At 35.2% G+C, this 27,014-nt stretch overlaps 1 protein-coding gene across 1 annotated transcript in view; it reads right to left on the bottom strand.

The window, feature by feature from the left end:
- Positions 1–534: 534 nt before the first annotated feature.
- Positions 535–27,014, bottom strand: part of LOC145660797 (putative fatty acyl-CoA reductase CG5065) — a 98,088-nt gene continuing 71,608 nt past the window's right edge. The window contains exons 6-8 of the mRNA XM_081726207.1: positions 5,951–6,190; positions 3,258–3,515; positions 535–565 (exon numbers count right to left, since the gene is read on the bottom strand). Of these exons, the coding sequence (XP_081582333.1) occupies positions 535–565; positions 3,258–3,515; positions 5,951–6,190 (529 nt within the window). The remainder of the gene's footprint in view (positions 566–3,257; positions 3,516–5,950; positions 6,191–27,014) is intronic.

Raw genomic sequence — 27,014 nt, 5'->3', positions numbered from 1 at the left:
TAGAACTTGTTGTTCTTCGTACACAATCCACTCATTTTTGGCCATCTGACTTAATAGAGCAAGAGTAAGTAGTTTTTGTTACGTAGAAGCAGTGTAGGGCAGAAATGTACAACCGCTAATCGTGCGATACTTATTTGATCTTACATTTAACTTTTTCTAATTTCTTCCAGATGCTTATGATTGGATAATCAACTTGATTCGTTCACAACTTTTCCTGTAATTTTCTGTGGTATTATTTTAGGAGTTACCTTCAATTCTCTGTGAGCACAATATCAAGATCATTGTGCTTCTTTATCTTCCAGATTTCTGTTTACTCAAAAGACGTTTTGGACCAATCTTTCACAGTGTATTCTTTCACTCTTGCTTGATCCCTATGTCTAATGACTAAATATTTCTACGATCCAAATCCAAGCTTATATGTGAGTCAGAAGTCGTAGCTAATGAATACAGAACAGGTGGAAGCATTTATAGAAAGCAAAGGCTGTTAACATATCCTGTTTCAAAGCATGCGATAACAACAATTTTCTTTTCTCCTTAGATGTTTTTGTCAGGAAGATAGAACTTGCTGCGAAAAAAATAATTAAACTAATATTATAGTTGTAAATAACCCAGAAAAGTATTGTCTTAATGGCCTTATATTTAATGGTTGAATCAGAAAATAGAGATGAAATGTTACACATTATGTTTAAGTCACAATCACCTAGATGTCTAACAACAGGGTTACACTATACATAAAGAAACTAGGGATGGGCGAAACCGGTTTTTATAAAAACCGAAAAACGGTTTCTATAAAAACCGAAACCCGAAAAACCGACACTTCCGTTTTCTCGAAAACCAGTTCGGTTTTTCACCGAAACCGGTTTCGGTTTTTCTCCAAAATCGGTTCGGTTTTCACCGAAACTGGTTTCGGTGAAAACTTTTCGAAAACACAAAACTATTTCTGTGGAAATGGATTCGGTTTCCGGAGAACAACGAAACACCATTCTGGTCAGAAATAGAACAAATTTTGAAAACAAACCGGAATCGGTTTGGAAGAAAACCGAAACCGGTCCAGGTAAAAACCGAACCGGTTTTGGAGAAAACCGAAAACCGGTTTCGGTGAGAAACGGAACCGGTTTTGAAGAAAACCGAAACCGGTTTTGAAGAAAACCGAAACCGGTTTCAGTGAAAAACCGGTTTTTGTGCCCATCACTAAAAGAAATGTATGCAATCATGATCTCAGACATTTTCTGGCACCATAATATATATATATATATATATATATATATATACCTTATTTCTGTCTCCATCATCGAAGCTAGTGAATCGTTATGTGATTTATGTCAGTCTGATTTAGATGCAGTCGGATTTATAGGTTGCAACATCAAATTCCTTCATCTCATATATAATATATTGTAATTCAAGTCAAAGTGTAGGATTTTGTCATTATCTTCTTTTTAATACGTTCTTGGCCAATATAATAAACCGAATACAGAGAAGAAAAGGAAAGGAGAGAGGAATAGAGAGAAGAAATATGCGATGTTATCGCAATAACTTGAGTTGGAAAATAATAATAAATCATGTTTAGCTGTAGGGTGTAGGCAGATACAATTATTTTGATCCGGTAATTGGTTGCACCGTCTCAACCTATTCACGGAACCATCTCCCATTGTGGCCAGGGTGTTCAGCAACAATTTAGGTTATCTCATCGGTTTGGCTCAACCATTCGTCTGGCAATTTTAGAGTGAGGTATGGATTATTGAATTACTGAGTAGCTTTCAACAATCCCGCCGAGGCACGGTTAATTATTGTGAGTGAGTGAATTGAGTGGGATATGAGATTATGCTTTATGATTCTAGAGTCAGATCTAGGGCTCGATGGCATTATTGCAGTGACACACCAAGGTAGTAAAATTATCTTGTCGGAGCTTTAGTATTGCAACAGCTAAGTGAGAGTGACGGGTCTCATAACCTCATACATAGTCGTATATCATTTAGTAGTTCGGTGAAATTATTTCGTTCACTTTCTGGATCCCGCAAAAGACAAATATCATCTTAATTTGGTAATGGTATGGGGATTGTGCTATTGTATACCCAAGTTTTTTAAATAAAAAATCATGCCTTCACTGCTCATCTTCTTAATAAAGAAGTAAATATACATAAGAAAGCTCTTGAGTGATTCCTATGATGTTTGTGTTCAAAATATTTTAATGGAAAAACTTTCCTCTACAGTCAGAAAGTTCTGCAATTGGATATTTAAATTTATTCTGTTTCTCTATTTTATTATAATTGGTTACGATAGTTTATTTCTTTGACGAAACAGCTAAACCGCTAAACGCTTTTACTCATGTTTTATAAAACTAAATTATTCGAATTAAAATTCAATGTAGACTGTAATATTTGATTTCTGCTTCATAAACTTTTAAATAATAATTACAAAATGTTTAATAAGAGAACGTTTACGTAACATTGTCAGTGCCATTAAGTCTAGGGAGCCTAGATGGGCAGATCATGTAGCCAGATTGGAAATCTAATCGTAAAACGACTATGATGAACATTTAACTGGAAAATATTAAGATGGGTCCGGCAGAAATAGGAATGCAAAGTGTAAACTAGTTCCAGTTGGCTAAAGAAACAAGGAAATTAAATGCTTTTACGAACGCAGTATCGAACACGCGAGTTACATAGGGCATATACTTATTTAGTTAGTTACAAAATAATTCATTTATGGATTCCGATAATATTAATCGTAATTGTACAAGCTGCAGTTTACATTCGGCATGTTTTGATAGGTAGATGCATTGAAAGCAATATCATAAATGCATTGAATCTATAGAGGATGGCGTGATGAAGGCATTTCGACGACATTACTCGTGAATATATGGTGGGAAAATTTGAGACAGGATAAAGTAAAAGTTCTAAGGCTGCAAATTGAGTGTGGAATGTATAACAATTTTACAACTGCGGACAGAATGTCAGCAAGGCCAAAACATTCATAACAAATATTCAGTAGGTTGCCCAAGTGACACAAAGGAACACGAGGAACCCTAACTTTAAAAAAAAATTCAATTAACAAATAAATGGAAATAAATATCAAGAATAAATACAGTTTCATTACCTGTTTGAATTATGGCATACCTTTGTCCAAAAACGAACTTCTACACTTTGTGCATTCTATCCACCTAAAGGTTCATTCGTGACTTTAATACTGGTTCAGTTTGAAAAAAAAATACACTTATTAAAACATCTAATTTTTATTATGCTTCAATGATTACTCACCTCCTCAGGCGTTTTCTAGCTTCGTCGGCCATGTTTATGTCTTCCTTCATCAGAAATTTCTTGATTCCTTCATAGTAAACTGAGACATAACTATCCCAAAATACTTCTTTAATATCGAAACTGAAAGTAATCTTATCTGAAGCCTCCATTTCTTTTGACAGTGCTTCAACATTTCCATTTTCAAAATCCCATTCCTTTAGGGTGAAATTCGCAAGTTGCACTGACATAGAATGAATCTTTTTCTGAAGGTTTACCATTCTGAAAGTAATAGTTATTTAGTAATGTAATTAATTTTTGTAGGATAGTGAAGGAAAGTGGTACGGAGAAAAGCAGAGATCAAGCGATGTCCATGAAAAAATCAGTATGGATATCTTTATGAATAGATAAATATCAAATGCAAATAAACTAAAATGTCTTTATGAATAGATAAATATCAAATGCAAATAAACTAAAATGTATTAAACTATACAATTGAGGCGTGCGGCTTACAACTGGGCCAACGTTCGCAAACAAATCGTGCTGTACATGAAATTTTAAAGACTTCAGTAGATTTTGCAACCAAAAATGACGGGCTATACACTTGTTCCTTTATTTTACTAAACTTTGCACAAACAGAAAGGTTACAGCAATTACTGAGAATTTCTTTTTTTATGTCCTACTGATAACTCCAGCTTGCTGAGATTGGCGCTTCTCCTATTTTAGGATCTACACCTCAATTTTTCTGTAGCATAGAAAACAAAATTACTTTTTAAAATATAGCTGGTAATTTATGTTTCATCCAAAAATTGGTATTTCCAAATTTTAAAAAGGAAATGTAATTTATATTCTTATATCAAATTAGGGAAAAGTGATAATCTTTTTTCACGTGTTGTCCTGCAAATTTAGAATTTCCATTGTTAATATTTCATTTCTGTAGTAATCTTCCACCTGCAAATAATTCCCAAGATGCAATCTAAGTTTATTTTGAACAATGCTTTAAATCAATATAATTTGAAAATGAAGTACACTCAAATTGAACACGATCCTAAACGATTTTGATTGTGTAAAACATATATTGTCTTCGCAAAGAAGAGCTTTCATCTTATGATATGCTTTTACTGACATTCACTAGTTGAAGCTTGAGTAGTCAAGAACACAATATATCCTACGAGTTCAACCAACCTTTGGCGTAACTGAGGGTCCCGCAGGGCCTGCAGTGCGGGGAGACCTGCATAGCTTGGGGGCCCACCGCGAAACAAATGCTAAGAACTATAGGCTACAAAAAGTGAGCTGAATACGGAATATCCGTTTCCGTAAACAACATTATTTACTTTAGAAAATAAAAATATGTTCTGGGTGAAAATTCATCCATTCTAGCAACTTCAGTTTAAAAAATCATCTTAGAACTCGAAGGTTAAGGGATAATAATTTTTGTCTTTTTCGGTAAGTATTAATTTTAATTGAAATTTTATTATGTTCCGTGGATTTTATTAACCATTATCTTCTACAGGAACATAGTGGGCATGTGAAGGGGGAGGGGGCAAAATAATTATGTGATATTTTTGCGTTACGCTACTGCAACTAACTTATTCGATGTAGATCAAAGATGTCATTGTGATAGACGTTCAAATGTTCTAAACACTTGTTAAATATTGTCATATGGCTTCTGAGTTCAGGGTGATGAAAGTTAGGGGTTTGAACTTTCTAGAAATCATTCTACTCAATCAATACAACTTGTCTGATCTTGACATAATTTGATGTAAAATATATCTGAACAAGTTCAACATTTATGTGAAATAATGTGGCATGCAAGTGATGTACTCTTGAATTATTGAGCAGTAAATTTGATTTTCCAATCAAGTCAAATTTTACTAATTCCAATTACTATTTAAAGTTAACATATATGAATCACACTTGTTTTTAAACTTTACTCTGAGAAACAATTGAGTAAAAGAGGAGACGTTTTTTTTTAGTTTAATCTTAAATGCAATGGAATTACTAGTTCTTCTCTTTAATTGTTCTATTTAATACCTATCTCAGTCCAATTCATGTCTTGTACATTATTATTATTATTTCAAATCTATTCAAATGTTTTCAGTTCATTTGTGGCTAAGTTATCATTTGGCTCAATTCCAGCTGGAAGCACATGTAGTTCGGATCCCACGTTAAGATATAAGTCAATGTCTCACGTAGCTTCGGTACTGTAAACTACTAATCAGCAATTAATTTAAAAAATGATTTAATTTTTCACCACTAGAGCAACTAATCCTAATCCTGTTACTTCTTGTTTAAAAGACTTCAAACTAAGGGTTTATTGGAAATTCAGCTCGATCCAAATGGCAATTATTGTGAAAATATTGACATAAAGATAACTAAGAAAGTTCTGTCTCTTTTTTGAGTTTCAATGTTGTATCCCAATCTATGGTAAAATGGGTCACATGATTTGTTCCTTTTAATTTATATAATACATGAAAGGCACCCATAGTTTGGAAACGGATTTTTTAAACTGGCTTCTTCTTTATATTCGTAGTAAATTTAGTTGATATATAAAATATATTTTGTTTCATACACAAATGATTTACCTATGTGAAACCAAGTAAATTGCTTCTATGTAGTTATGTGAATGAAATCGTCTCCGCAACTTGTGAAGTAGATCAGAACAAAAGCAATGAGCACGAAGTTTAATTAGCGTAGGTTAGAAACTAATTACTTACCTTGGCCTCTTCCGCATGATCATTGAACATAAATCAATAACGTAGGCCGGAATCAACTGGAAGATTATGAAGACACAGTAATACTTGAAGTAACTTGTTGTTAGATTTCTACGAGGAATCCAGTATGTATTTAATAAAGGATTCTTGAGAGAACATTTTTTAGCTTCACTTATAAAATAATCCCACGTAACGGGATTTAGGGTACCTGAAGTGTAGTTGTAAATCTTCATACCTTTATTTCTAAAAGAAGAAATAACAAAATAAGTTACTATTACAGCAAAACCTTTCACAGTACAGCATGTCTATTTGCAGTGTTTACGACTAAACGTATATAAAAACATAAATAAAACAATGTGTACCATAGTGTATCTACTGTTATGGATAGGAGTTAGGGGTAGATTCCCATTCTCACAACCCATAATTACATTACGAAAGATATGTTCCACAGCAGACAACCGTGAAAATTATCCGGTATCGACCTATTTTATATTATGGGAACAGGGCGTGCACAAATGGGAGCCTAGCTCCGTGTAACCAAATGATACACCAGTGAACCCAACCTTCAAACCACCGACTAGAAACCATGGCTGCAAAAAATACTGTAATACCAACGCTCTTGGTTAGGAGATCAGAATATCAACTACAAGCCATTATACATCACTAACACTACATCACTAACACAGTAAATGCTCCACAACACAAGTCCACCTACTTAGCATGGCACTCTGGCGTTAAACGGGGATAGAGGCATATGTTATTGCAGTCTGTGTTGATTTCGACTCAGGAAAAAATATTCCAATTCAAAAGATGAATTTTGGAATGCAAATGGAGAAAACTGTGATTTACAATATATCGAAAATCGGGTTTGGCGGAAAATTCCACAATTTGTCAAATATTCACGATTTTGTAGTTCGTTTTCCTGTATAGTGAGCACCTTTTGATCAGCCTATGCTCTGTGCGCTCAGCAGTTATAAGGTTATAAAATACCTGTAACCATCTTATAGTGTATTTTTTTTTAAGGGAGAGGTAGAAAGGTACAACTGATCGAAAGATCTAGAAGTCATAATTGAATTTGACTGTATAAAATAGTAGAAAGTGAAACTTATTATTATTATTATTATTATTATTATTATTATTATTATTATTATTATTATTATTATTATTATTATTATTATTATTATTATTATTATTATTATTATTTACTCCTACTTTACATGATACTAGAAAGTGTAATTGCATCAAAGGATACATACTCTATGTACATCAGCGAGAACATATTTGCGAATTTTTAAAAATTGTTTAATACAAGAGTATTCCAGGGGTACAGGGATTCATTTAATGAATACACACACGATACACACCCCAGCAATTAAATACTTGCGATACAAGATATGGTTCTCATTCAGTTGTTAAAAATCAAATTAACACAGATAATTATGTACAGTACATTTTACGCTGAGAAATAAATGTATATACGCATTCGCATATTTACTTACAAAATTATCATTTTTACGTAATTAAATAGTCATGGTCATCACCTAGTTCATGTGGGACTTTTGCAGAGTTGGCGCACCTATTACCAAAGCAAGAGCCGCACACAGATATGGATTTTAAACCATTTTTCGACAGAAATACATTCTTATAGATCAAAGGTTTTCTTATGATATTTTGAATTTGCACCGGATAATATTCAGGATGTATTCCGATGTAGGGGCCAAGCCATGTTAAATCGGTTCATACTTTGTTCCTCCTAGCACCATCTTACATAAGTTCTAGCTGCTTGTTGTCGGCCAAATTATTAGCCCGAACGACAGACAGCTATCACATTTTAAGTTGAGAACTCATTCTTAACCTTGGTTTGTTTTTCTACTCCTAGAAGGGGAACCAATCTGAATTATTAAAAGTCAAAACTACCTAGGATCGATAGGCAATTTTCGTAATTTGTCATATTTCTGGATCACCGCTACTACTATACACAACGAACTCTAAAGATCTAGCCTACACATCTCGACGTACTCTCTATCTGAAAACTAGAAACAAACATAACTAACAGGAGACTTTCTGGGCACAATTGCGAGCTTCTGAAAATCACCGGTGCTTATGTTTTATGTAGTGACTATGGACAAAGTAGGCGTTAACGTGCTTGTATCTGTGTATGTGTGCGTTTGCCTTAAGTTATCCTGTAGTTGTTATTTTCTTCTCCAATTACAAATTAATTAAAAATCTAAGGCATTTTCTTTCACACATCATGACATTTTGCCTCTATATAGAGCAACCATTTTGCGGTAAATCACATTCTAGATGAGGTGGTCAATAGCATGTTTTTGTTTAACAAGACCAACGCTAATTAGGTGAGAAATAATTAAAAACTAGAGCTACAATTCAATCAATAATTGGAGCAAAAAAAGAATATTGCTTTTCTTTTTCAGATGTGATCTTCGACCTCACTATTCCAAGTCAGAGGTAATATACTATTGACAAAACATGGGAATAAACACACTAATTATTCATACATTGGCTATGTTTAAATGTTCAAACGAGTTTTAAATGAAATATATCTAACGTCTTTTCTAATCCGCCCCTTAAAATAGTTAGGTCAATTTGTGATAAATAGCTTATGAACGCACATCAGCAGCAAATAGAAAGTTCCTTTGGTTATAGTTCCCCTTCTTCTTTTTAGAGTAACAGACGTTATGCAAAAAAAAAAAAAAATAAATAAAATAAAATAAAATAAAATAAAATGAAAAATTTCCTTTACCTAGGTCTAATGGTTTCATTCTTTGATATATTGTAGAAGAAACATGAAAGAAGCAAGCGTTGTGTGTCCTTAAATTAAGTTCTGGTTATGTTGTGTTTAATTTGGAGGTAATATGTTGCCTCATTTTAAGTTATCTTGATAGATTAATAATAGTGATTTCTGTATACAAGTTCATGTATACCCAAAATCTCTACTTAGGATTTTCTCTGAGAAAAAATAGATAATTATGTGTTCATATGTTAACATTCACAAGTAATCTTTGGTTAACTTGCTAGGATATAATCCTAAGGTTCCGAAAGGTCATAGATTAGTCATTCATTAACAAATTCACGCAGAATCAAACCCAATTAAACTTAGAAGATTTTACATAGGTTCTGAGGCATTAAGTTTGACTTCCAAGTACAGATTATTTAATCTATTCTCCCGTGCTCGTGAGTTTTCTCGGGGTTCTCTTGTTTCCTCCCACTTTCTTCTTTCCACCATTTCACTCATCTCTCATCATCACTGTGTCCTTTAGCCTAACCTGCAAAAAACGAGGGACGTAAAACTTAAAGATTTCATTAGTAGTTTGTTTGATAAAAGTAAAGAATATATAATGAGGCAGTGAGGTCTTTTTTGACGTGGTAGCACTTCGTAATACACGGCCGGTTGACAGTTTGAAGAATGGATACACCCTTTTTCCCGCATATTAATGACACATAATGTATACACCTGCGGCCGGAGGTTGTATAGAGAACATGACATATAATAAATGTTTCGGGTGAAAAAGAAATGTTAATTGGACAAGCAGAATACAGAAAGACCTTTCGGAAATAAAATATGCAGATCACACACGTAGAACAAGGTAATATATTGTTGGATTCATTAATATTCAGCACATGTAACGCGGCAGCTGTTGGAGAATATTCTGGAATTGTGATCGTTGGAGTGGGATATCACGTGATGGACGAAGCATATTAAATAGCCAGTGTTTTTAATGAAAAGGAGTTATAGATTGGTTTTAAAGCATGGATTTACCGAACCCTTTCAATTTTAGTACAAGAGGTGAAAGTGATCTCGCAGAATCATCATCTTTGCCGGGGACAGAGGTTTTATCCCAACCGGTGGTGAGCCCGCAACCTCCGCCACTGGAAACAGAAATTAACCCGGCCAACTTGGATGTATTACCGGGAACAGAATTTTCATCCCAACCGGTGGTGAGCCCTCAACTTCCGCCACTGGAAACAGAAGTTACCTCGGCCAACTTGGATGTATTGACGTCTTTATCGGGGACATCCCAACCGGTGGTGAGCCCTTAACCTCCACCACTGGAAACAGAAGTTTTCCCGTTACTTGATGTGGATCATGAAATAGAAGAATATCCCCCTACACCTTCACCAACAGTGAGTTATTCCCCGGTGGAGAATTGGGAGTTGGAAGAATTTTTGAATTTGCCATGTGAGTGTACTGTGGAACGTACATCATTGGATTGTATAAAAGACGGGATATCACGTGATGGACGAAGCATATTAAATAGCCAGTGTTTTTTAGTGAAAAGGAGTTATAGATTGGTTTTAAAGCATGGATTTACCGAAACCTTTGAATTTTAGTACAAGAGGTGAAAGTGATCTTACAGAATTATCATCTTTGCCGGGAACAGAGGTTTTATTCCAACCGATGGTGAACCCGCAACCTCCGCCGCTGGAAACAGAAGTTACTCCGTCTAAAGTGGATGTATTACCGGGATCAGAATTTTTATCCCAACCGGTGGTGAGCCCTCAACCTCCGCCACTGGAAACAGAAGTTACCCCGTCCAACTTGGATGTATTACCGGGAACAGAATTTTCATCCCAACCGGTGGTGAGGCCTCAACCTCCGCCACTGGAAACAGAAGTTACCCCGGCCAACTCGGATGTATTGACGTCTTTATCGGGGACATCCCAACCGGTGGTGAGCCCGCAACCTCCGCCACTGGAAACAGAAGTTTTCCCATCACTTGATGTGGATCATGAAATAGAAGAATATCCCCCTACACCTTCACCAACAGTGAGTAATTCCCCGGTGGAGAATTGGGAGTTGGAAGAATTTTTGAATTTGCCATGTGAGTGTACTGTGGAACGTACATCATTGGATTGTATAAAAGACTGTATAATATATTGGAAACCAGACGATATATGTATTTGTTTTGCTTGCGGGTTCGGAGACGGCAGTCAATGGACACATGATTGTTTGTTGTTGGATACGGAATCTCTTGAACGGAAAGCTATAGATGCTGTAACGAAATTTGAAGTTCGTGAAGAATTATTATCGATTTACAGAAAAAAGCATGGACAGCCTTTTGCGATGATATGGAATTTCATAGAACGTTTCCGAGATCTTGTGTGGGACTTTGAATATAGACCCATTCTATTAAAAATTTTACTAGAAAAAGATTATGGGAAATACGTGGACATATGGTAAATTGTTTAATTGTTTGATTTCCTTTTATTAGTAATCATGTATTGTGATAGTGAGAATTGTGGACAAAACATTAGTGAAAGTTGTGTGTTAGAAACGATAACTGTATACTTACGCTCAAATGGAATAAGTGGTATGCAGCATAATCCTGGAACTTTTCTTGAAAAGCACTTGTTGAATGATAAGACTTTAGTAGAACTCTTTGAAATTTTTCATGAACGGCATCGTAAAATTTCAATCACAAACTTTATTTTAAAAACTGGTGAATGTTTAAAAAATACTGAATTTATTGGACAACTTATTCCAGTTGTCATGGAACGTTCGTGTGAAATTTCAGTTTGCCATAAAACGTATATTGTAGACATAGAGGGATTTAAGATTTCCCCGAATGAATTTGTGATACGTGAATTTTGTCTTACTGCGTGTGATGATACATTAAATTTTCGTTGTTTAGTAAAAGTACCATGTGAATTTAACGATTTACCAATAGGTTGCCAAAAACAAATCGATTGGCTTACAAACCACTTGCATGGCTTGTCGTAGTCTAGTAAGACTGGCTATCTCGTATCACATATTCGGAATATTATGTATGATTTTTGTGCATCAGATGCAACTTTCCTTTGTAAAGGTGGGGAAAAATCCATTTGGATAAAGAAAATCTTTGCGTTAGCAAACGTTGTGGATGTGGAAAGAAAAGGTTGTCCACCATTAGCAGAATTACAAGGTACCGTTTGTAATGAAATTTGTTCATTTCATAAGCAAGTAGAATCAAAATCGGCATGTGCATATCGAAATGCACAACAATTGAATTATTGGTGGAAAAATGAGAGATCCTCAACCCTTACTAAGGGCATAGCAAGTTTAATGTTTTCATTCTAATCTTAAAATTATTGTAAGAAAGAGATATTTTATGGAGAAATAAAAATATAAAACTTTAAAAAATTGGTATTTATTTATTTCTAAAAATCTACAAACATCTACTTTTTTTCTTTTTCGTTGTTTTGTACATGTTTTTTGACAAGCTTATTATTTTTTTTAATTTTTTATGATTAAACATTGCAATACATTTGTCAAATGAAACACCACGTATCATATAATACAAAAAATATAATACAAAATATCCACTCATGAGAGAATGATTATCTTGAAGTTGTACAGTATTTACAAAATAGAGTTTACAATTCCTTTGTAGGAACTGTTGAATTAGTTTAGGCACACCCTGTGCCAGAGAATCAAAATAGTACCCATGTTGATTGTTATTGATATAGATCGCTACCCAATGACTACCAGGTAAATCAGACTTGTCCAAGTTAATAATCAGCCCTACAGGGTGTTGCACAAGCATAGGTAAACGATCAATGGGATAAATTCCAATCACATTTGCACCGGTAATACAGTCCTTTAGTAACACTTGTAATAATTGATCACTATACATGTTTATTAGTCTATTTCATCCTTACTTTCCTCCTCTTGTTTTATTTTTGATGGAACATACGTTGCACTATTTGGATTTACGTATAAAACATAACCATACACTTTTAAGTATTCGGCATATAATAAAGCTTCACGCACACAGCACTTAAATTGTCCAAATCTATGTTTTAAATAAGCACAAGAGTAAACATGAAATCCCAAGGAAGACGCTTTTGGGCACTGTAAATCTTCTACATTCACAACAGTCCATTCCAATAGTTGCTGCAGATAGTCCTGACGTGTTTTACCATAAGTATACAAGGTACATGTATTAGCACAATATTGTTTCAATATAGTAGGTAACAATGAGTAATCTACATCGCCATTGTACCAGTCAATACCATAATCATGTTGTACTAGATGTTTATTCGAAAGTATGAGCGGCACACGTAATTCATGTAATGAATATGGTGGTTTAAAAATCCAGCTTTGTACAAAGGGGATATCAGGATTTACAATTGCAAGTTCCTTAATAATAATATGATCATCATTATCGTTGAACACGGAGAAGTGAACAATAACCCTCATGGCACTCAAATGACGAACTTTTACATTGTATGATCAGTATATACATTCCTATCTTTATCGATTTGAATGAGAGAGTCAAAATGAGCGTACACAATACATGTAATGGAATTTTGTAGAGGTTGAGAAAATGATAATACTAAATTCACAGGGGAATCACGTATGACATCCCACGTAGAATCATCTAATGTTCCTGTTGGAGATAGAATGAACGGGTACAAAGGGTATCCATGTCGAAATTCTTCACGGGAAATTGTATGTGAATGATCTTGATAATATATACCGGTACCGGAAAACAGAGTGGAATATGTTTGAACATATAATCCATTTTCAAAATTAGGAGTGAGTGGTGTCGGTGGAAATGATTTTGAACCAACTTGTAATTGCAGGTTGTTAACGTTAAAATGTTGAAATTCAAAAGGATTTACATGTGGTTGACCATTAAATGCAGCGTTTGATACAAAACCTATAACAACACCTTTTGGTACTTTACCCAAAAATAAATTATCGAGATTATATGAACTTACTTCTGCGGGAAAGGTATAGGTACGAGTTTCAACACGAGTAAGAAGTATCCTGGCCGGAATGTGTTCCATGCCAGCATTGATTTGCATAGCTAAGTCGGCAGCAATATCTAGACGCCGCACGTGAAGTGTTACGTCTTCAAGTTTGACTTTATACGCTGTATTTTCAGCAGACATTAAACAAAACGAATCTTTTGTACGATGTAATTTTACACGTAAGCTTACTTTATTAGGAAGCATACATCCCACACCGGCAATATCAGCATGGATACGGCCATACATATCGAATGATGCACTATTTCTAACATACTGGGCACGATTTGTAAATCCAGTATTTGCATTACCTAATACATTAAATTGGTTTGCAGTATCTTTATACCATAATCCCCCAGTTAAAAGGGTTCGAGCGGCATCACTACCATAATTTAATAATGTTTCGATATAAGCACGGTACGGATATGAACCAAATGATGAACTAATTAATTTATCGTTTAATAAAACATCAACTTGACTAAATAACGAATGAAGAAAATTATTTACAGGTGCAACAATATCCGCCGCAACTAAATTTGTATTATCGTTTTTTGTAATTTTACATTTTACATAGAGATACAAGTATGCAGTGTGAATAAAATCACCAGTTTCACCAGGTACAACAAATTCAATTGGTCCTTCTGACGATGAAGTAGAAACCGGACGATATTCAACAGTGGAAGATGACTCAATAGCAGTTTGAGTCATTGGTATAGTAAACAAATCAAGTTCACTTGTACAACATTCAGGACTACTTCCACTGCGTAAAGCCATGATTAACTAAATATATCACCGGAATATTTTCGATTACATTTGACCGTAGGACCGAATTGTACACTAGCAGGAGCCTTACGTTTTCGTGGACGTCTCTTACCACCACCGGTTAACAACTGACTAAGTTTTTTTGCAGCTTTAGTTTTTAATGTTTCACCAGCTTCTTCAACGCGAGCACGAACGGATTCTTTAAATAGACGGTCTTCTAGTACATCACCTGCAACTTGTATTCCTGTTTGTAACGCTTGCCGGCCTACAGCTTTGGCACCTTGTTTTAATAAAGGCAATGCAAAACGAAATAAACCTTTAAAGAAACTACCAATCCCATGACCCCGTTGATAAACTGGACCTGAAAAGAAGGGAAGGCCACGTCCCCGCTTATAATACGTATGTTGTTTTTTCATTTTCCAGGAGAACGTTTAAAATGAAGTGTCACTGTCAATGTCCCGGAACGAAATGGTAAATTTCGTCCTGCGTGGTCCTTTAGTAGTATTTCAACACTGTTAAAGCAAAATTTAGAGAGTGGTATACAGTGAATATCTTGATATCGTAACGTTTGAACTTTTCCATAAGTCATATTGCCAACAGATGCAATACGTAGTAAGGGAGCTTGCGTATCTCCCACCAATTGATATTCAATAAATTCAGTATACACAAAAATTTGAAAAGGATATCCAATATCTAAGTATGGTTTTTTAAATCCCTGTTTTTGAATAATGAGATCATTTTTTTCATGAAAACCTAGTTGTATAGCCAAAGTAGGTGAAAGTGTTATAAATTCAACGTTTGGTTCAGAAGTAACATGAATAATATTGGAAAACGTACAGTATTTTTCAAATTATTAATGAAATGGGTTGGACTATTTTTAGGATAAACGTCTGTACTTGCATTTGAAACCAGTGTAATGTAGAAGCTGTCTTCTATGCTTTCAGAAATCATTTTCGTTTAAAGTGAAGTGTCAAGTTCGAAGTTCCAAACCGAAATGGTAAGTTTATACCGAGTTCATCTTTTAAGTTTACTTCTATCGTATCAAAATATTTCTTTTCAACTTTCACGTACTGCGGGTTATGAAATAAAATATTTTTGATTCGTCCATACCGCTCGTAAAATATACTAATTTTACGAAGTAAAGGTCCAATTTCTTCTTGTTGTTCTACAATATCCACACATACGTTAACTTCTGTTGAAATATTATAATCAAGGTTACAGGATATTTTCCCTGAGGTATATTAATTTGTGTTAAGCCCACAACCCACTCTCCGTCTGTTAAATCTATGGCCCTTGCAAGTTTTACTCGAAATGAGGATGTTGTATTATCAAAAAGTGTATTACTTGCATTGGAAGGTAACGTCACGTTAAAACCGTGTTTCAATGACGAATTCATTATGCAGACTGAATACTAGATACTCGAATCCACGAATTCATACTTTCTGGGTAGCCTAACCATTTTACGAAAACTCACCCCTTCTTACGTTGAAGAACTTTTTCAATTAAATAGGTCTTGTTTGAGCTTAGAAATATTTTTTGTATTGCTTCAGCATAAAATATTCCTTTAATTTCATGACCATTCCAGTCTTTTAATTTATAAGTTACAGGATTTGATTTTATACACTTATCAACGAGAAATATTTCTCGAGACCAATTTGGCAAATATCCTTTTTCAAGTTTATGTTTATATTTAGTAATGCGAACATAATCTCCTGATTGAAATTTACAAGTTAATTTCTTATTATTATTTACAGTCTTTCCGTACAGCGTATTCCACACTTGATTGATATTTGAATCATTTACTTCTCCGGGTGCCATTTTAATAGTTGAATGATAACTATGATTATAATTGTGTACAATTTGATCCAACACATCAATGTACCGATACGTATTTTCTGCAGTAAAATAACGATATATTTTACTTTTAATGGTACGAATTACTCTTTCTACTAACGCACATTTCATTTCCGAATGTATACTATAATGATTAATTCCAAAATCTTTAAACACTTTCTTTACATGGCGATTATAAAATTCTGACCCTAAATCAGTTTTAACGAGAACCAGTAATGGCACTTGGTTTAAAATTGAAGTTATTGCATTAGCCATTTCAGGCCCTTTCTTTGTTTTCACAGGAATGCAATACAAGTACCGCGAGAAAATGTCAATTGCACTTAAAATATAGCGATATCCGTCATTATACTTTGCAATATTTTGCATGTCTACCAAATCGCATTGTAATGTTTCATTAGGACCACTAACATAATATTGTTTCCGTGGAAATGTTTTTCGTATTGGAGCGTGCATTGTATATGCATCTTGTGATGCTAACCATTTTTTAATTTTCTCTCGGGATAATTTTGTTTTACGTTCTAATGTACTAACACTGGATAAACATGCAGGATCTGAATACTTGTAATAGATTTTTGATAATTTTGTCATTTCTTATTTACATTTTATATTCTTTCCAATACCGAAATACGTTAGCTGCAATTGCGGGAGATACTGCAGTCGAAGAAGAATGCCGTTTTCGAATTTTACTGCCAGTCACTTTCGGGGTTGTAAAAGCAGGTCCTGGTGTACGTGAACTAATAAACTCCCGAGGAACATTAATATCATCCAATAACGTTTTAAACGACTGTAATCCTACTGGTTGTGTTAAATATTTCCGTGTACGAACGACATCATTTACTAAATCGATAATATTGGAACCGGGAATGATATTTCCATTGATAGCCACTGTATCTGTTTGATCCCACGAGATTTTCTGTGAATTAATGAGTTGTTTAAGTAATAAATCCGTTTTTCTTCGAAGTGTGTTTGGTACTGATTGTAATATATCAGCTACAAGAGTTAAAATACCACTATCTGTACGACTACTCGCATTTTCTGAGTCAACAATGGGTAAGGCAATAGGATTTTCCGGTGTGGGACCCGATTTATAATGTAAATATTGATATAATACTTGCTGTTACAATTTCCATTTTTGTTCTCTACTCAAATCTGTACGATGTAAGATTTCGCTCATATCTTTATCTAGTCTTGCTTGATGTGCTTCATGTGTCTTTAAATTAGATTGTATTCTATGAAGTGCATTTTCTGGAACTAATAGCACTTTACGTAATTCCGACATGTTATCTTCCAAAAATTGTTGAGGCTAAGGCACCAATGAGTGGTCCGAGAATTAATGGAAGTAATGCACAACCTTTCTGTAGTAATAATTTATTTTTCTTTTTAAGAGAAAGTTTTGAGGAGAGAGCACGTAAGATCTTCTTATGTCTACGGAGCCTTTGCTTCTGAATTAATGATATGAGGATATTTCCTTTTATAGTATTTTTTGCTACTTGTGATATGGTACGAATCAAGTCACCCGATGCGTTTTGAAGAATAACTTTCCGATCGGATGGCTTGCATTTCGCATGCGTGCAGAGCGTATTATATTGATGTTTTACCTTCAACATCTTGATGCTAACTAAACATAAAACGGTGTGGCCGCGTTTTTAACACTACTGTACACATGCATTATTTCTCTGGGAAATATATTTGTTCTCAGTCGTAGGGCATCATGTGTTTGTTGTGTAAGATCAAACAATAAATACGTGTGTGGTTTTTTGTGTAACTTCCTCAAAGACATTCACGAGTTGTTTGCTTTCACGAGGCATAATTTGTCTTGCTAAATATTCAATTTGTAACTTATCACGTGGATTCTTAAATACCACTATATAATGTACATTTAAACTAATATCTCGAGCATGTCGGTTTTTTGGAAATAAATGTTGAAAAATAAATATTACGGTTAATTTCTTGTGGTGAGCGTACTTGGTAAATAAATTGGCCACATCGTCATTTGTTTCTGACATTAAATAATCTAATATGAGTAATGAATTTTCACTTATATCGAAAGTATTTATATCGGTGATTCCTTCCAGAAAACGTATTTTTGCATCAACGTCCAAGTTTGGTATAACTGCGCCATAACACCATACAATTTCTTTAAAGGAAACATTAAACATATCATTTCTTTCTTTGATTAATCGATTAACAAAGTGAGTTTTACCACCACGGGAAGGACCAGCTATGAGAATAGTGCACGATGTTTAAAACGTAACATCTTCGTTGCAAATGACACAATGTGATAGAAACTCTGCTTTTTATTCCCAAAAAACGAGTCTCTGGCCAATCATTTATGAGATCTATAGCCATACGGAACAGTAACACTTTTTGGTACGTCAGTCACAATGTCAGCATCTATTCGTCTGCGTTTACTGGTCATCATTCGATGTGTCCTTTAGTTCTCTTCGAGAAAAGATGCGCAAATCTGGTTTCCGAACAATTTTGGATGGCATTTCGATTACAGTTGCCTCCGATTCCCCGTCACTAAATCATAAAAACTATCAAAATTAATTTTATCACTTTTTCTGTGATTTAATGTTATTCCACGAATTTTATAGACATATTTCATTTCCCCACTAGCATTGCGTAAAGCATAGGCGTAATTCTTTGCACCAAATGCTATTACTTTACGTATTTCCCAACCTTCGGGAACTTCATTTGTTAACCCACCCAAATACGAACCTAATTTTAATGGGAGTTGCTCATCTTTTCTTTGTATAAACATGATACTGTCCGTATCGCAATAGATTACATCCTGTTCTCCAACACTTGTTAATAGATCATACAACCACAGTCGTGCCCATGATGTTATAAACGCCGCAACCACAACATTTGAAAATGCTAATGGGATATTTTCACTCTCACAGTCTTTATATTGAACAATTAAATGAGTTTCACCAATTGGTGTTACAGCTTGAATTTCATATTTAGGATCTGTTAAAATTTTTAAAAAATCCTCTGCTGTATCAACCATTGTGCACTGTGAAAGGTCTGTTCTTTGCCCCCATTTCCCGTACAGCGAATTCAAAAACAGTTTCGCTGTACTGCGCAGGCCTGGATTATATTCTATGTTCTCATAATTTAACTCTATTCCCTCATGCCTGAAATATTCTTCAATGTACTTTTCCTGCTCTTCTTTTGTAGTGCATTCTGCAGGAAAGCCTGAAGCTTCTTGTTTTATTTGTAAAAAGGATTTCACACATGACCCAAATAATCCTTCACAAACACCTTTTTCCGGGACTAATAAATCGAACTCCCATATTTCATGAATTTCAATTAGCTCATACCCATTGTCTAATGCTTTGTGCAGTTCGGGGGTACAGAACGTATCGGTAATGATACGTTCAAGATCTATGTGCTTACATTCATCATCATTTTGTTCATCCATGCACGATTTACACAATCCAAAGATTAATCTTCCTCCCGTAACATAAGGGAGGATTGGAAAATATAAATCGGAGGGTGGAAGAACACTGCATTTTACAAGTCCATGAATGTTTCGCACATTGGGGAAATTGGGGCCATTGTGTACTTTAGGTACATTCACAGGCATGCCCCGTTTACACATTGTTGCGGAGTAAAGCGAAGTGACATCTACGTAAACTACGTATTCGTCCTCTGCACAGTCTACATATAACTTGAAATTTTCTGTTCTACCTCCTTGATAGGCAGATTTCGGAATGAGAGGATCACGAATATGTTTGCACCGTTGTTCGAGGATATTCTGTATATGTTTATCACGTTTTACTATTGCATCCCATTCACATTCCCAAATTTCTATTAAATTATAACCTAATTTTTTCAAATAGTTGCGGCAGTGCACTGTTTGTTCGTATCTCTTTTCAAAAGTGTTGTACGCACCATTTTCTTTGCATAAAATGCTATTTCTATTATCTTTATAGCAGCTTTTACAACGGTGCCAGAAACATCCCATAAACTGGTATATAGTATTTGTTTTAGCGTCAAAACCATCGACTTTATATCTGCCAAACCGTTCCTCCAACGCATTATTCGAAGTAACAATAGATCTCTTTGTTACGTGTTCCATATACTTCAACCATTTTAATGCTTTAATACTCTGTTGTTGAGTAAGTTGGAACCCGTTTGGAGGAATAACTGAAATTGTGTTTTCAATCAAGTGATGACACCGGTACGTCAACATTGCTAGACTAGCGATCGTCGTGCTGGAAATAAAACATTGAATACCATTTGTTTTCTCTTCAATCATGGAGGTAAATTTAATTACTGCCTCCGCCAATATACGCACATCGTTCCGGCAGTACTCCAACAATTCTTTCCGAAAATCAAAAGTATCACCATTCCGTACTCTCTCTTCATGCCACAGCATAAGTTCTGCCCGGTCTGCCGTACTACGTGAGTCCGGGTCATAATAATGCAATGCCGGCCATTCTCCAACATAATTTTGATGTTCCTCTGTATTAAAGAGGTATGGAAAATCTTCCTTTTTCAATTTAACATTCAATCCTAAGGTTTTCGGTAATTTGGATAATTTTACACCAAGATAAAGAAAAGTGTCCCGAAAATAAAAACGGTTACTAATACTAATTTGAAATATCTTTTGACCGTGCGTAAGAATATGTGAAGTTATTTTTTTGTTTTTCAATAAGTGTCCGAACACAAAATAGGCCATCATATCGCGAATTATTGTGAGCAAGTGCCACAATGATCTGATACTCTGGCCTTTCCATAAGCACATGTTCAATAAATGACTTCATTGTTGTGAAAGAAAACATACGGTTCCCGGTTATTTTATCTGCGCACTTGAAACACAAACTATCTACTCCAGGATTTATGCAGTGGAAACATACATTCAAACAACAACACAAATTTACGGCATGCTCCCGTTCACCTTTCTCATTTGGTGCTAATAGCATGGTTTCCACATCAAATATAATGTACAAAAACCGTTCAGTGCGTTTTAGTTTACACTTTTGAACGAAACATCGATGGCCAACAGTTACGTGCACTTTACAAAGACTACAATAATAGCAGTAGCGTAGCGTGATATTCCGAAAGGGGGATGCCAAAATTAGTCATTTGTGCGATATAGTACTACTGCAAGCAGCAATACATAGCTATTCCGAATGGAAATATAGGGTTATACAAAATTTAGGAGGAAGCCCCCCTAATTGGAGTTCTAGTGGGGCATAGAGAAGCGAATGCGTGGATTACGTTAGAATTTAATAACCAATTGTCTCAGCTCCTTCTTGCCACTACCGTTGTGACGAGAAAACTAGGCCCCACTTTTGTATGAACATTGTTTCCAGTATCGTTCCCTTCATTTCTTTCTCGTGGGCGGCTTTTTTCTCCACATACCACACGTCAATCTCGTTCTTTCAAAAAAAAACTATCGCCCCTAAAAATTTGTCATCTTGGGTCCGGAACTCAGACGCCCGTTCGTGAATATGGGCCTGAGTGTATATATCATTTGCAGATGTAAATACAAAGCACTTAAACCAACTCTGGGGGACTGGGGCCCAGATACTGAAGTCAAGGGCGCAAATCTGTCTTCAACGTTCGTGGGATGGGTAAGACTGTTCCCATAATCCTTTCCTTTTTTAACGATGTTCAAAATATTTATGAAGTTGAAAAAAATGCTGTGGAGGATTAGGGGAGCAGAGTTGTCTATAACATCGGCAGGAGGGCACATTTTAAGGCTTATTGTGGGGGGAGGGGAGAAAAGACTCATATTACAGTAGATGAATCAGATTTCTGAGGTAAACCTGTTGTACTCGTATATTATATACCAAGTGATGTAGATGAAATAGTGGTACATATCATTATTACAACTCAGTGCCGTGAGCACATTCTGAAATTTGAATATATGCATAATAATAATTGACATGTTTCTACTTACGCATCCACAATGATCCACATTAAAATTTTAGGACATTTGTTTTATAAAAATACAAATAATGACTTCCCCAAAACTATGAAAGAAAATCAATCAGGCCTATATTTGGCGCAACAATACTCTTATCTGAGCAAAATTATGATTACCACAATAGCATTATAGGAATTGTTAAAGGAATTAAACAAATAGTTGAAAATAGACTACTAATAATTAATGACAATGAAATATTAAAAAATACGATTCTTTTTTAAAAATGAAACAAGTCAAAGGACATCAGTTTCCTTTGTGGCAGTCGGATAGAAATCATCATCATCACAATCTCAAATCGGATTATTGGGGGGGGGGAACAAGATTGTAGGGAACATGTTCCCCTTGTCCCCGAGATTTGTGGCAGTGACTGAAGGGCCCTGGTACAATCTTTGCGAGTGACGGGGAGTGGTGGCTCTCTTGTCCTACCAGATCGGTGACCGTAATTCTACATAATGCTTTACATTTATGCCTGTGTCTGTGAGCTCCTTTACGATGAAGATTACAATTACGATGCATTTAGTTACGATTAAGGCATAATTATTTTAATACTATTATTTACATAACCGGCATGCTTCAAAAATGCGTTGAACTAACCATTTCCGTTTTGTTCTATTTCCTTTATATTAGGGCTCGTACGTTCTGTTCAGAAACTATATCTTAGTTCAAAATATATACAGTTGGAAATACTTGAATATGCCAGCGTTTATCTAAAGCGAATGTAGGGTTGCAAGGGATGAGGAAGAGTGAGAAGGGAAGTATTGCGCATGTGCATTCAACAGAAAGCAGACGAAAACCCCGATGCTTTCAATAGGCCTGGAAGCCCGAGGAAAATAGCATACGACAGGAGGAAAGACAGAAAATGTGCATCTGAGCGACGCGCATGCGTAGGTTCCTCTTGTCAAAGTAAGTCGAGAGAGCGCGCCAGAAGATTGCAGTGGAAATAATTGTGATAATTAAAAGCAGACAATTTATATATAATGAAATACGTACTTTTTCTTATTAACAGGGGATGCCGGGCGTACCGGCGTTCCCTTACGCTACGCCGCTGAATAACAGTCGCCGCATACATGAGGAGATTTTCTTTTTCTCACATCGTAAATTACACCACATACGTTACACAATTTCACGTAATCATTTGTGGATTTCTTTACTTTATTTGGTGTTAAATGGTTATTAAAGCAAGTGCCTTCAGCAAAGTTTCTATTACATTGTGTACAATGTACTAGTTTCGCGTTAGTTTCTTTACAATGAAAATGTTCACAGTACAAACATCTCATCTGACATTGGTGAGCCGCATGTGTTTCATAAAATCCTTCCAAGCACAAACAGCAGAACTTCCTCTTACCCATAACCGAAGTAATATTCTTAATGGGTTGGAAATGGCCCACAATATCCCCTCTCTGATACAAAATAAATAACTTCTTCTCAGCATTTATTCCTGGGTAGCGTACAACAGGTGTTCTGGAATTTTCCGGTAATTCATATATTACAATTTGATAATTCTTTTTCACTAAATAGTTTTCAAAAGCAACTACATCTTCCAAATCAAATCCCTGTTTCCGTTCAACGTACATTTTTGCATCGTGACACAATTTTTGTGCTTTATTTTCCCATGTTTTCTTCGTAGGCAAGGTCATATTGTATAGTGCATCCTTACTCTGTTCATGTTTTGTAATCCAATATACTATGGATTTTGGCAGACAAAGAAAATCACTAGCCTTTGTGGCCACCACATGATCCTTGAGAAAAATACTCATTTCTGCATATTTTCTTACCGCTGCGCGTTTAGATATACCCTGTCAGTGTAATCCATCAACGATGTCAAACCGGAATTCTAATTGAATCCCTAAAAGAAATGATTCGTTGCTATTTAGTACGTTCTCCACCGTTCTAAGAACCACATCGGTATTCAAATTTTGACGTTTTCGCCATGGAACAAACACTTCTTTATTCAGGAGATCTCTGTAGGAATTTATTCTTAAACCGACAAAATCGTGGGGCCGTGTATCCCTCAGAACGGTAGAAAGCGCATAATCCATCATAGATGTAATATAATCCATGGGATTTGTAATTACATGTTGCACCGTTGGTTTTACAATAATTTCCACCCCTTTCATATTGAAACGCGGGTACTCTCTCACATTTCTCCCCACAATTTCAAACATATTAAACTCTATTTCATTCCCTCCATACCCTTGCAATGGAAGGTGCTGAGAAGTTGTGGGCCGCATATCTTCTGAATAATGTGCATTATTCAGACGATCAACACGCGCATTTTCTTCCTCAATTTCTTGCAATTTTTGCCACAAGTCAGTTTCGGAATTTTGAATTTCTAATGGTTCATCCAAATTAATTTCATTTAATAGTGCCCAATCAATATGTAATGAGTCATCATCATCATCATGTTCTGATTGAACATTTTCACGATTTCCCGTAAATGAAAAGAACGCGGATACACTTTTATCACTCACTCGCTCTAACTGCCCCTTCTCAGAGGCCATATAATTTAAATATGACACAAATGACGGACCATACAGTCGATCTTCACGGAAAAAATCGTGGTCAAAGAGCTCTATAATGTCCGCTGCTGAGCGAACATTATTCAGTATAATATATTGATTATTTTTAAAATATAGGTACAAAAGCGATAATAGATCACTTACAATTTCAGACGATCCAATATACCCTGCTGCTTGCAGGTCCACTACCTGCTACCACGTATGTAAAACACATTCAGCACTATCCAACCCTCTCAGTCTTCCCTCGAAAATGCTTTCATCAATAACGTTAAATTCTTCGAAGTAAAACTCCATTTTTTCTGTAAAATACAAAACAAAAAAGTGCAATCAATATATGTATACAATGACTAAAAACCTGAAAACAAACAGAATTTTGAAAATAATAATAATAATAATAATAATAATAATAATAATAATAATAATAATAATAATAATACTTACCGAATATTCGTTTATCTCTGTTTAAGTGATAATCCAATTGAAATCCACGCCTTTCGTGCTCTCTGCTTTTTCTCGCTTCTCTTACTTATTATTCGCTTCAGCACCTAAAACAGAAAAGAAAAAACTGTACTTAGTTACCGTATTACGACTTTTCAAATTACAAAAAATATGATATTCAACGTAGCACTAACGTTCTCAACCATATTGGCTTTGCATGTAAGAGAGCCATGGTTCGATTCGCGGTGCAGATTCTGTTAACTACCTCTCCAATATAAGTTTATTCGTAAGGAGTAAAAATATACCATTTATAACTGAGAAAAGTCTACAGTGCAAGCAAGCGTGCGGTTCTCCACGTGGAAAAGCCCTGGTTCGAGTTCCGGCAGTGTTATAGTTCCCTACTCAATAAAAACTTCCTTCTTACCATATACTTTCTAATTACCAGTTATATGTCTTACACAATTCATAGCTACATATAAGTAACAATACCTGCTAAGCAAAAGGTTTATCGCACGGTTTTTTCACGTGGAAGAGTCCTGGTTCGATTCCCGGGGGGAGCATTCTGTTGACTTCCTGTTATGTCATACACAATTCATAGCTATATATAAGTAACAAGTTCGCACAGCAAGCATAAAATTTAGCATACGGTTCTCCACCTGGGAGAATACTCATTCCCGGTGCAATCAATAATAATGATTCCCTCTACCCTCCATATTACATTATACTATATCTTAGTCAAGTTATAATTCCATAAAAGTACACCGAATCATATGATTTTCAATGCCGGAAAATCCGCAATCAATTTCCGATAAAACCAAACAGTTCCATTCCCCTTATACTCCCGACAATTACAATATCTCCCTTTCCCATATAAAAATGAACAAGTATAATACAAGAAAACTACAACGTTAGTACTTACCAATCTTCCAGTCTCCCCTAGTAGTAAAATATCTTCTTCGCAAACTTAACACTTGATGTTCCTGCTGTCTTCTTTCTAAATGTACACATCATGCAAATGCGTCAGTATTTATATACCCTTCAATATTTCAAGAAGTTTCGAGTGTGTTCCTTCCCCTATTCCAACAATAATACATTTAAAAAAGATCTCGAAGTTTCCAGTGCTTCCTTTCACTCATTTTAACGACCACAATTCCAGAATATTCTCCAACAGCAGCTGTCGCGATGCATGTGTTGCATATTAATGAATTAAATTGTTCTAATTGTGTGATCTGCATATTTTATTTCCGAAAGGTCTTTTCTGTATTCTGCTTGTCCAATTAACATTTCTTTTTCACTGGAAACCATTTATTATGTCATGTTCTCTATACAACCTCCGGCCGCACTTACATACATTATATGTCATTAATATGCGGAGCAAGGAAGCATCAATTATTCAAACTGTCAACCGGCCGTGTATTACCAACTGCTACCATGTCAAAATTATCGACACTCATGAATATTCATGCGGGCGATAGTTATGTTACTACCTACTTTCATTTGATTTTTTCATCTATTCTCTCTAGCATAGGTCATGGACTTGGGTTCATGTCCTGTCACATCTTGGTATCACATAATGCCTGAGGATATCACTGAATATATTCTTTCCCGTATGGCATTGATGTTTGAATTATCAGTTTAAATTGTAATTTAATATTTATTTCTACCATTATTTCTTATTTTCTTCATAAATCGTTTGATAAATTAATATCTTCTACTGTGTGGTTAAGTGTAATAAAATTATAGCATGAAATTATTATCTTGAATTTCCTATTTTATCTTTTCACCACGAAAACTAAAT

This window comes from Thermobia domestica, chromosome 9 (genome assembly GCF_964235325.1).
Source record: "Thermobia domestica chromosome 9, izTheDome1.hap1.1, whole genome shotgun sequence".
NCBI lineage: Eukaryota > Metazoa > Arthropoda > Insecta > Zygentoma > Lepismatidae > Thermobia > Thermobia domestica.
The sequence above is the reverse complement of the archived record's forward strand: the minus strand, read 5'-3'. Positions and strand labels throughout refer to the sequence as shown.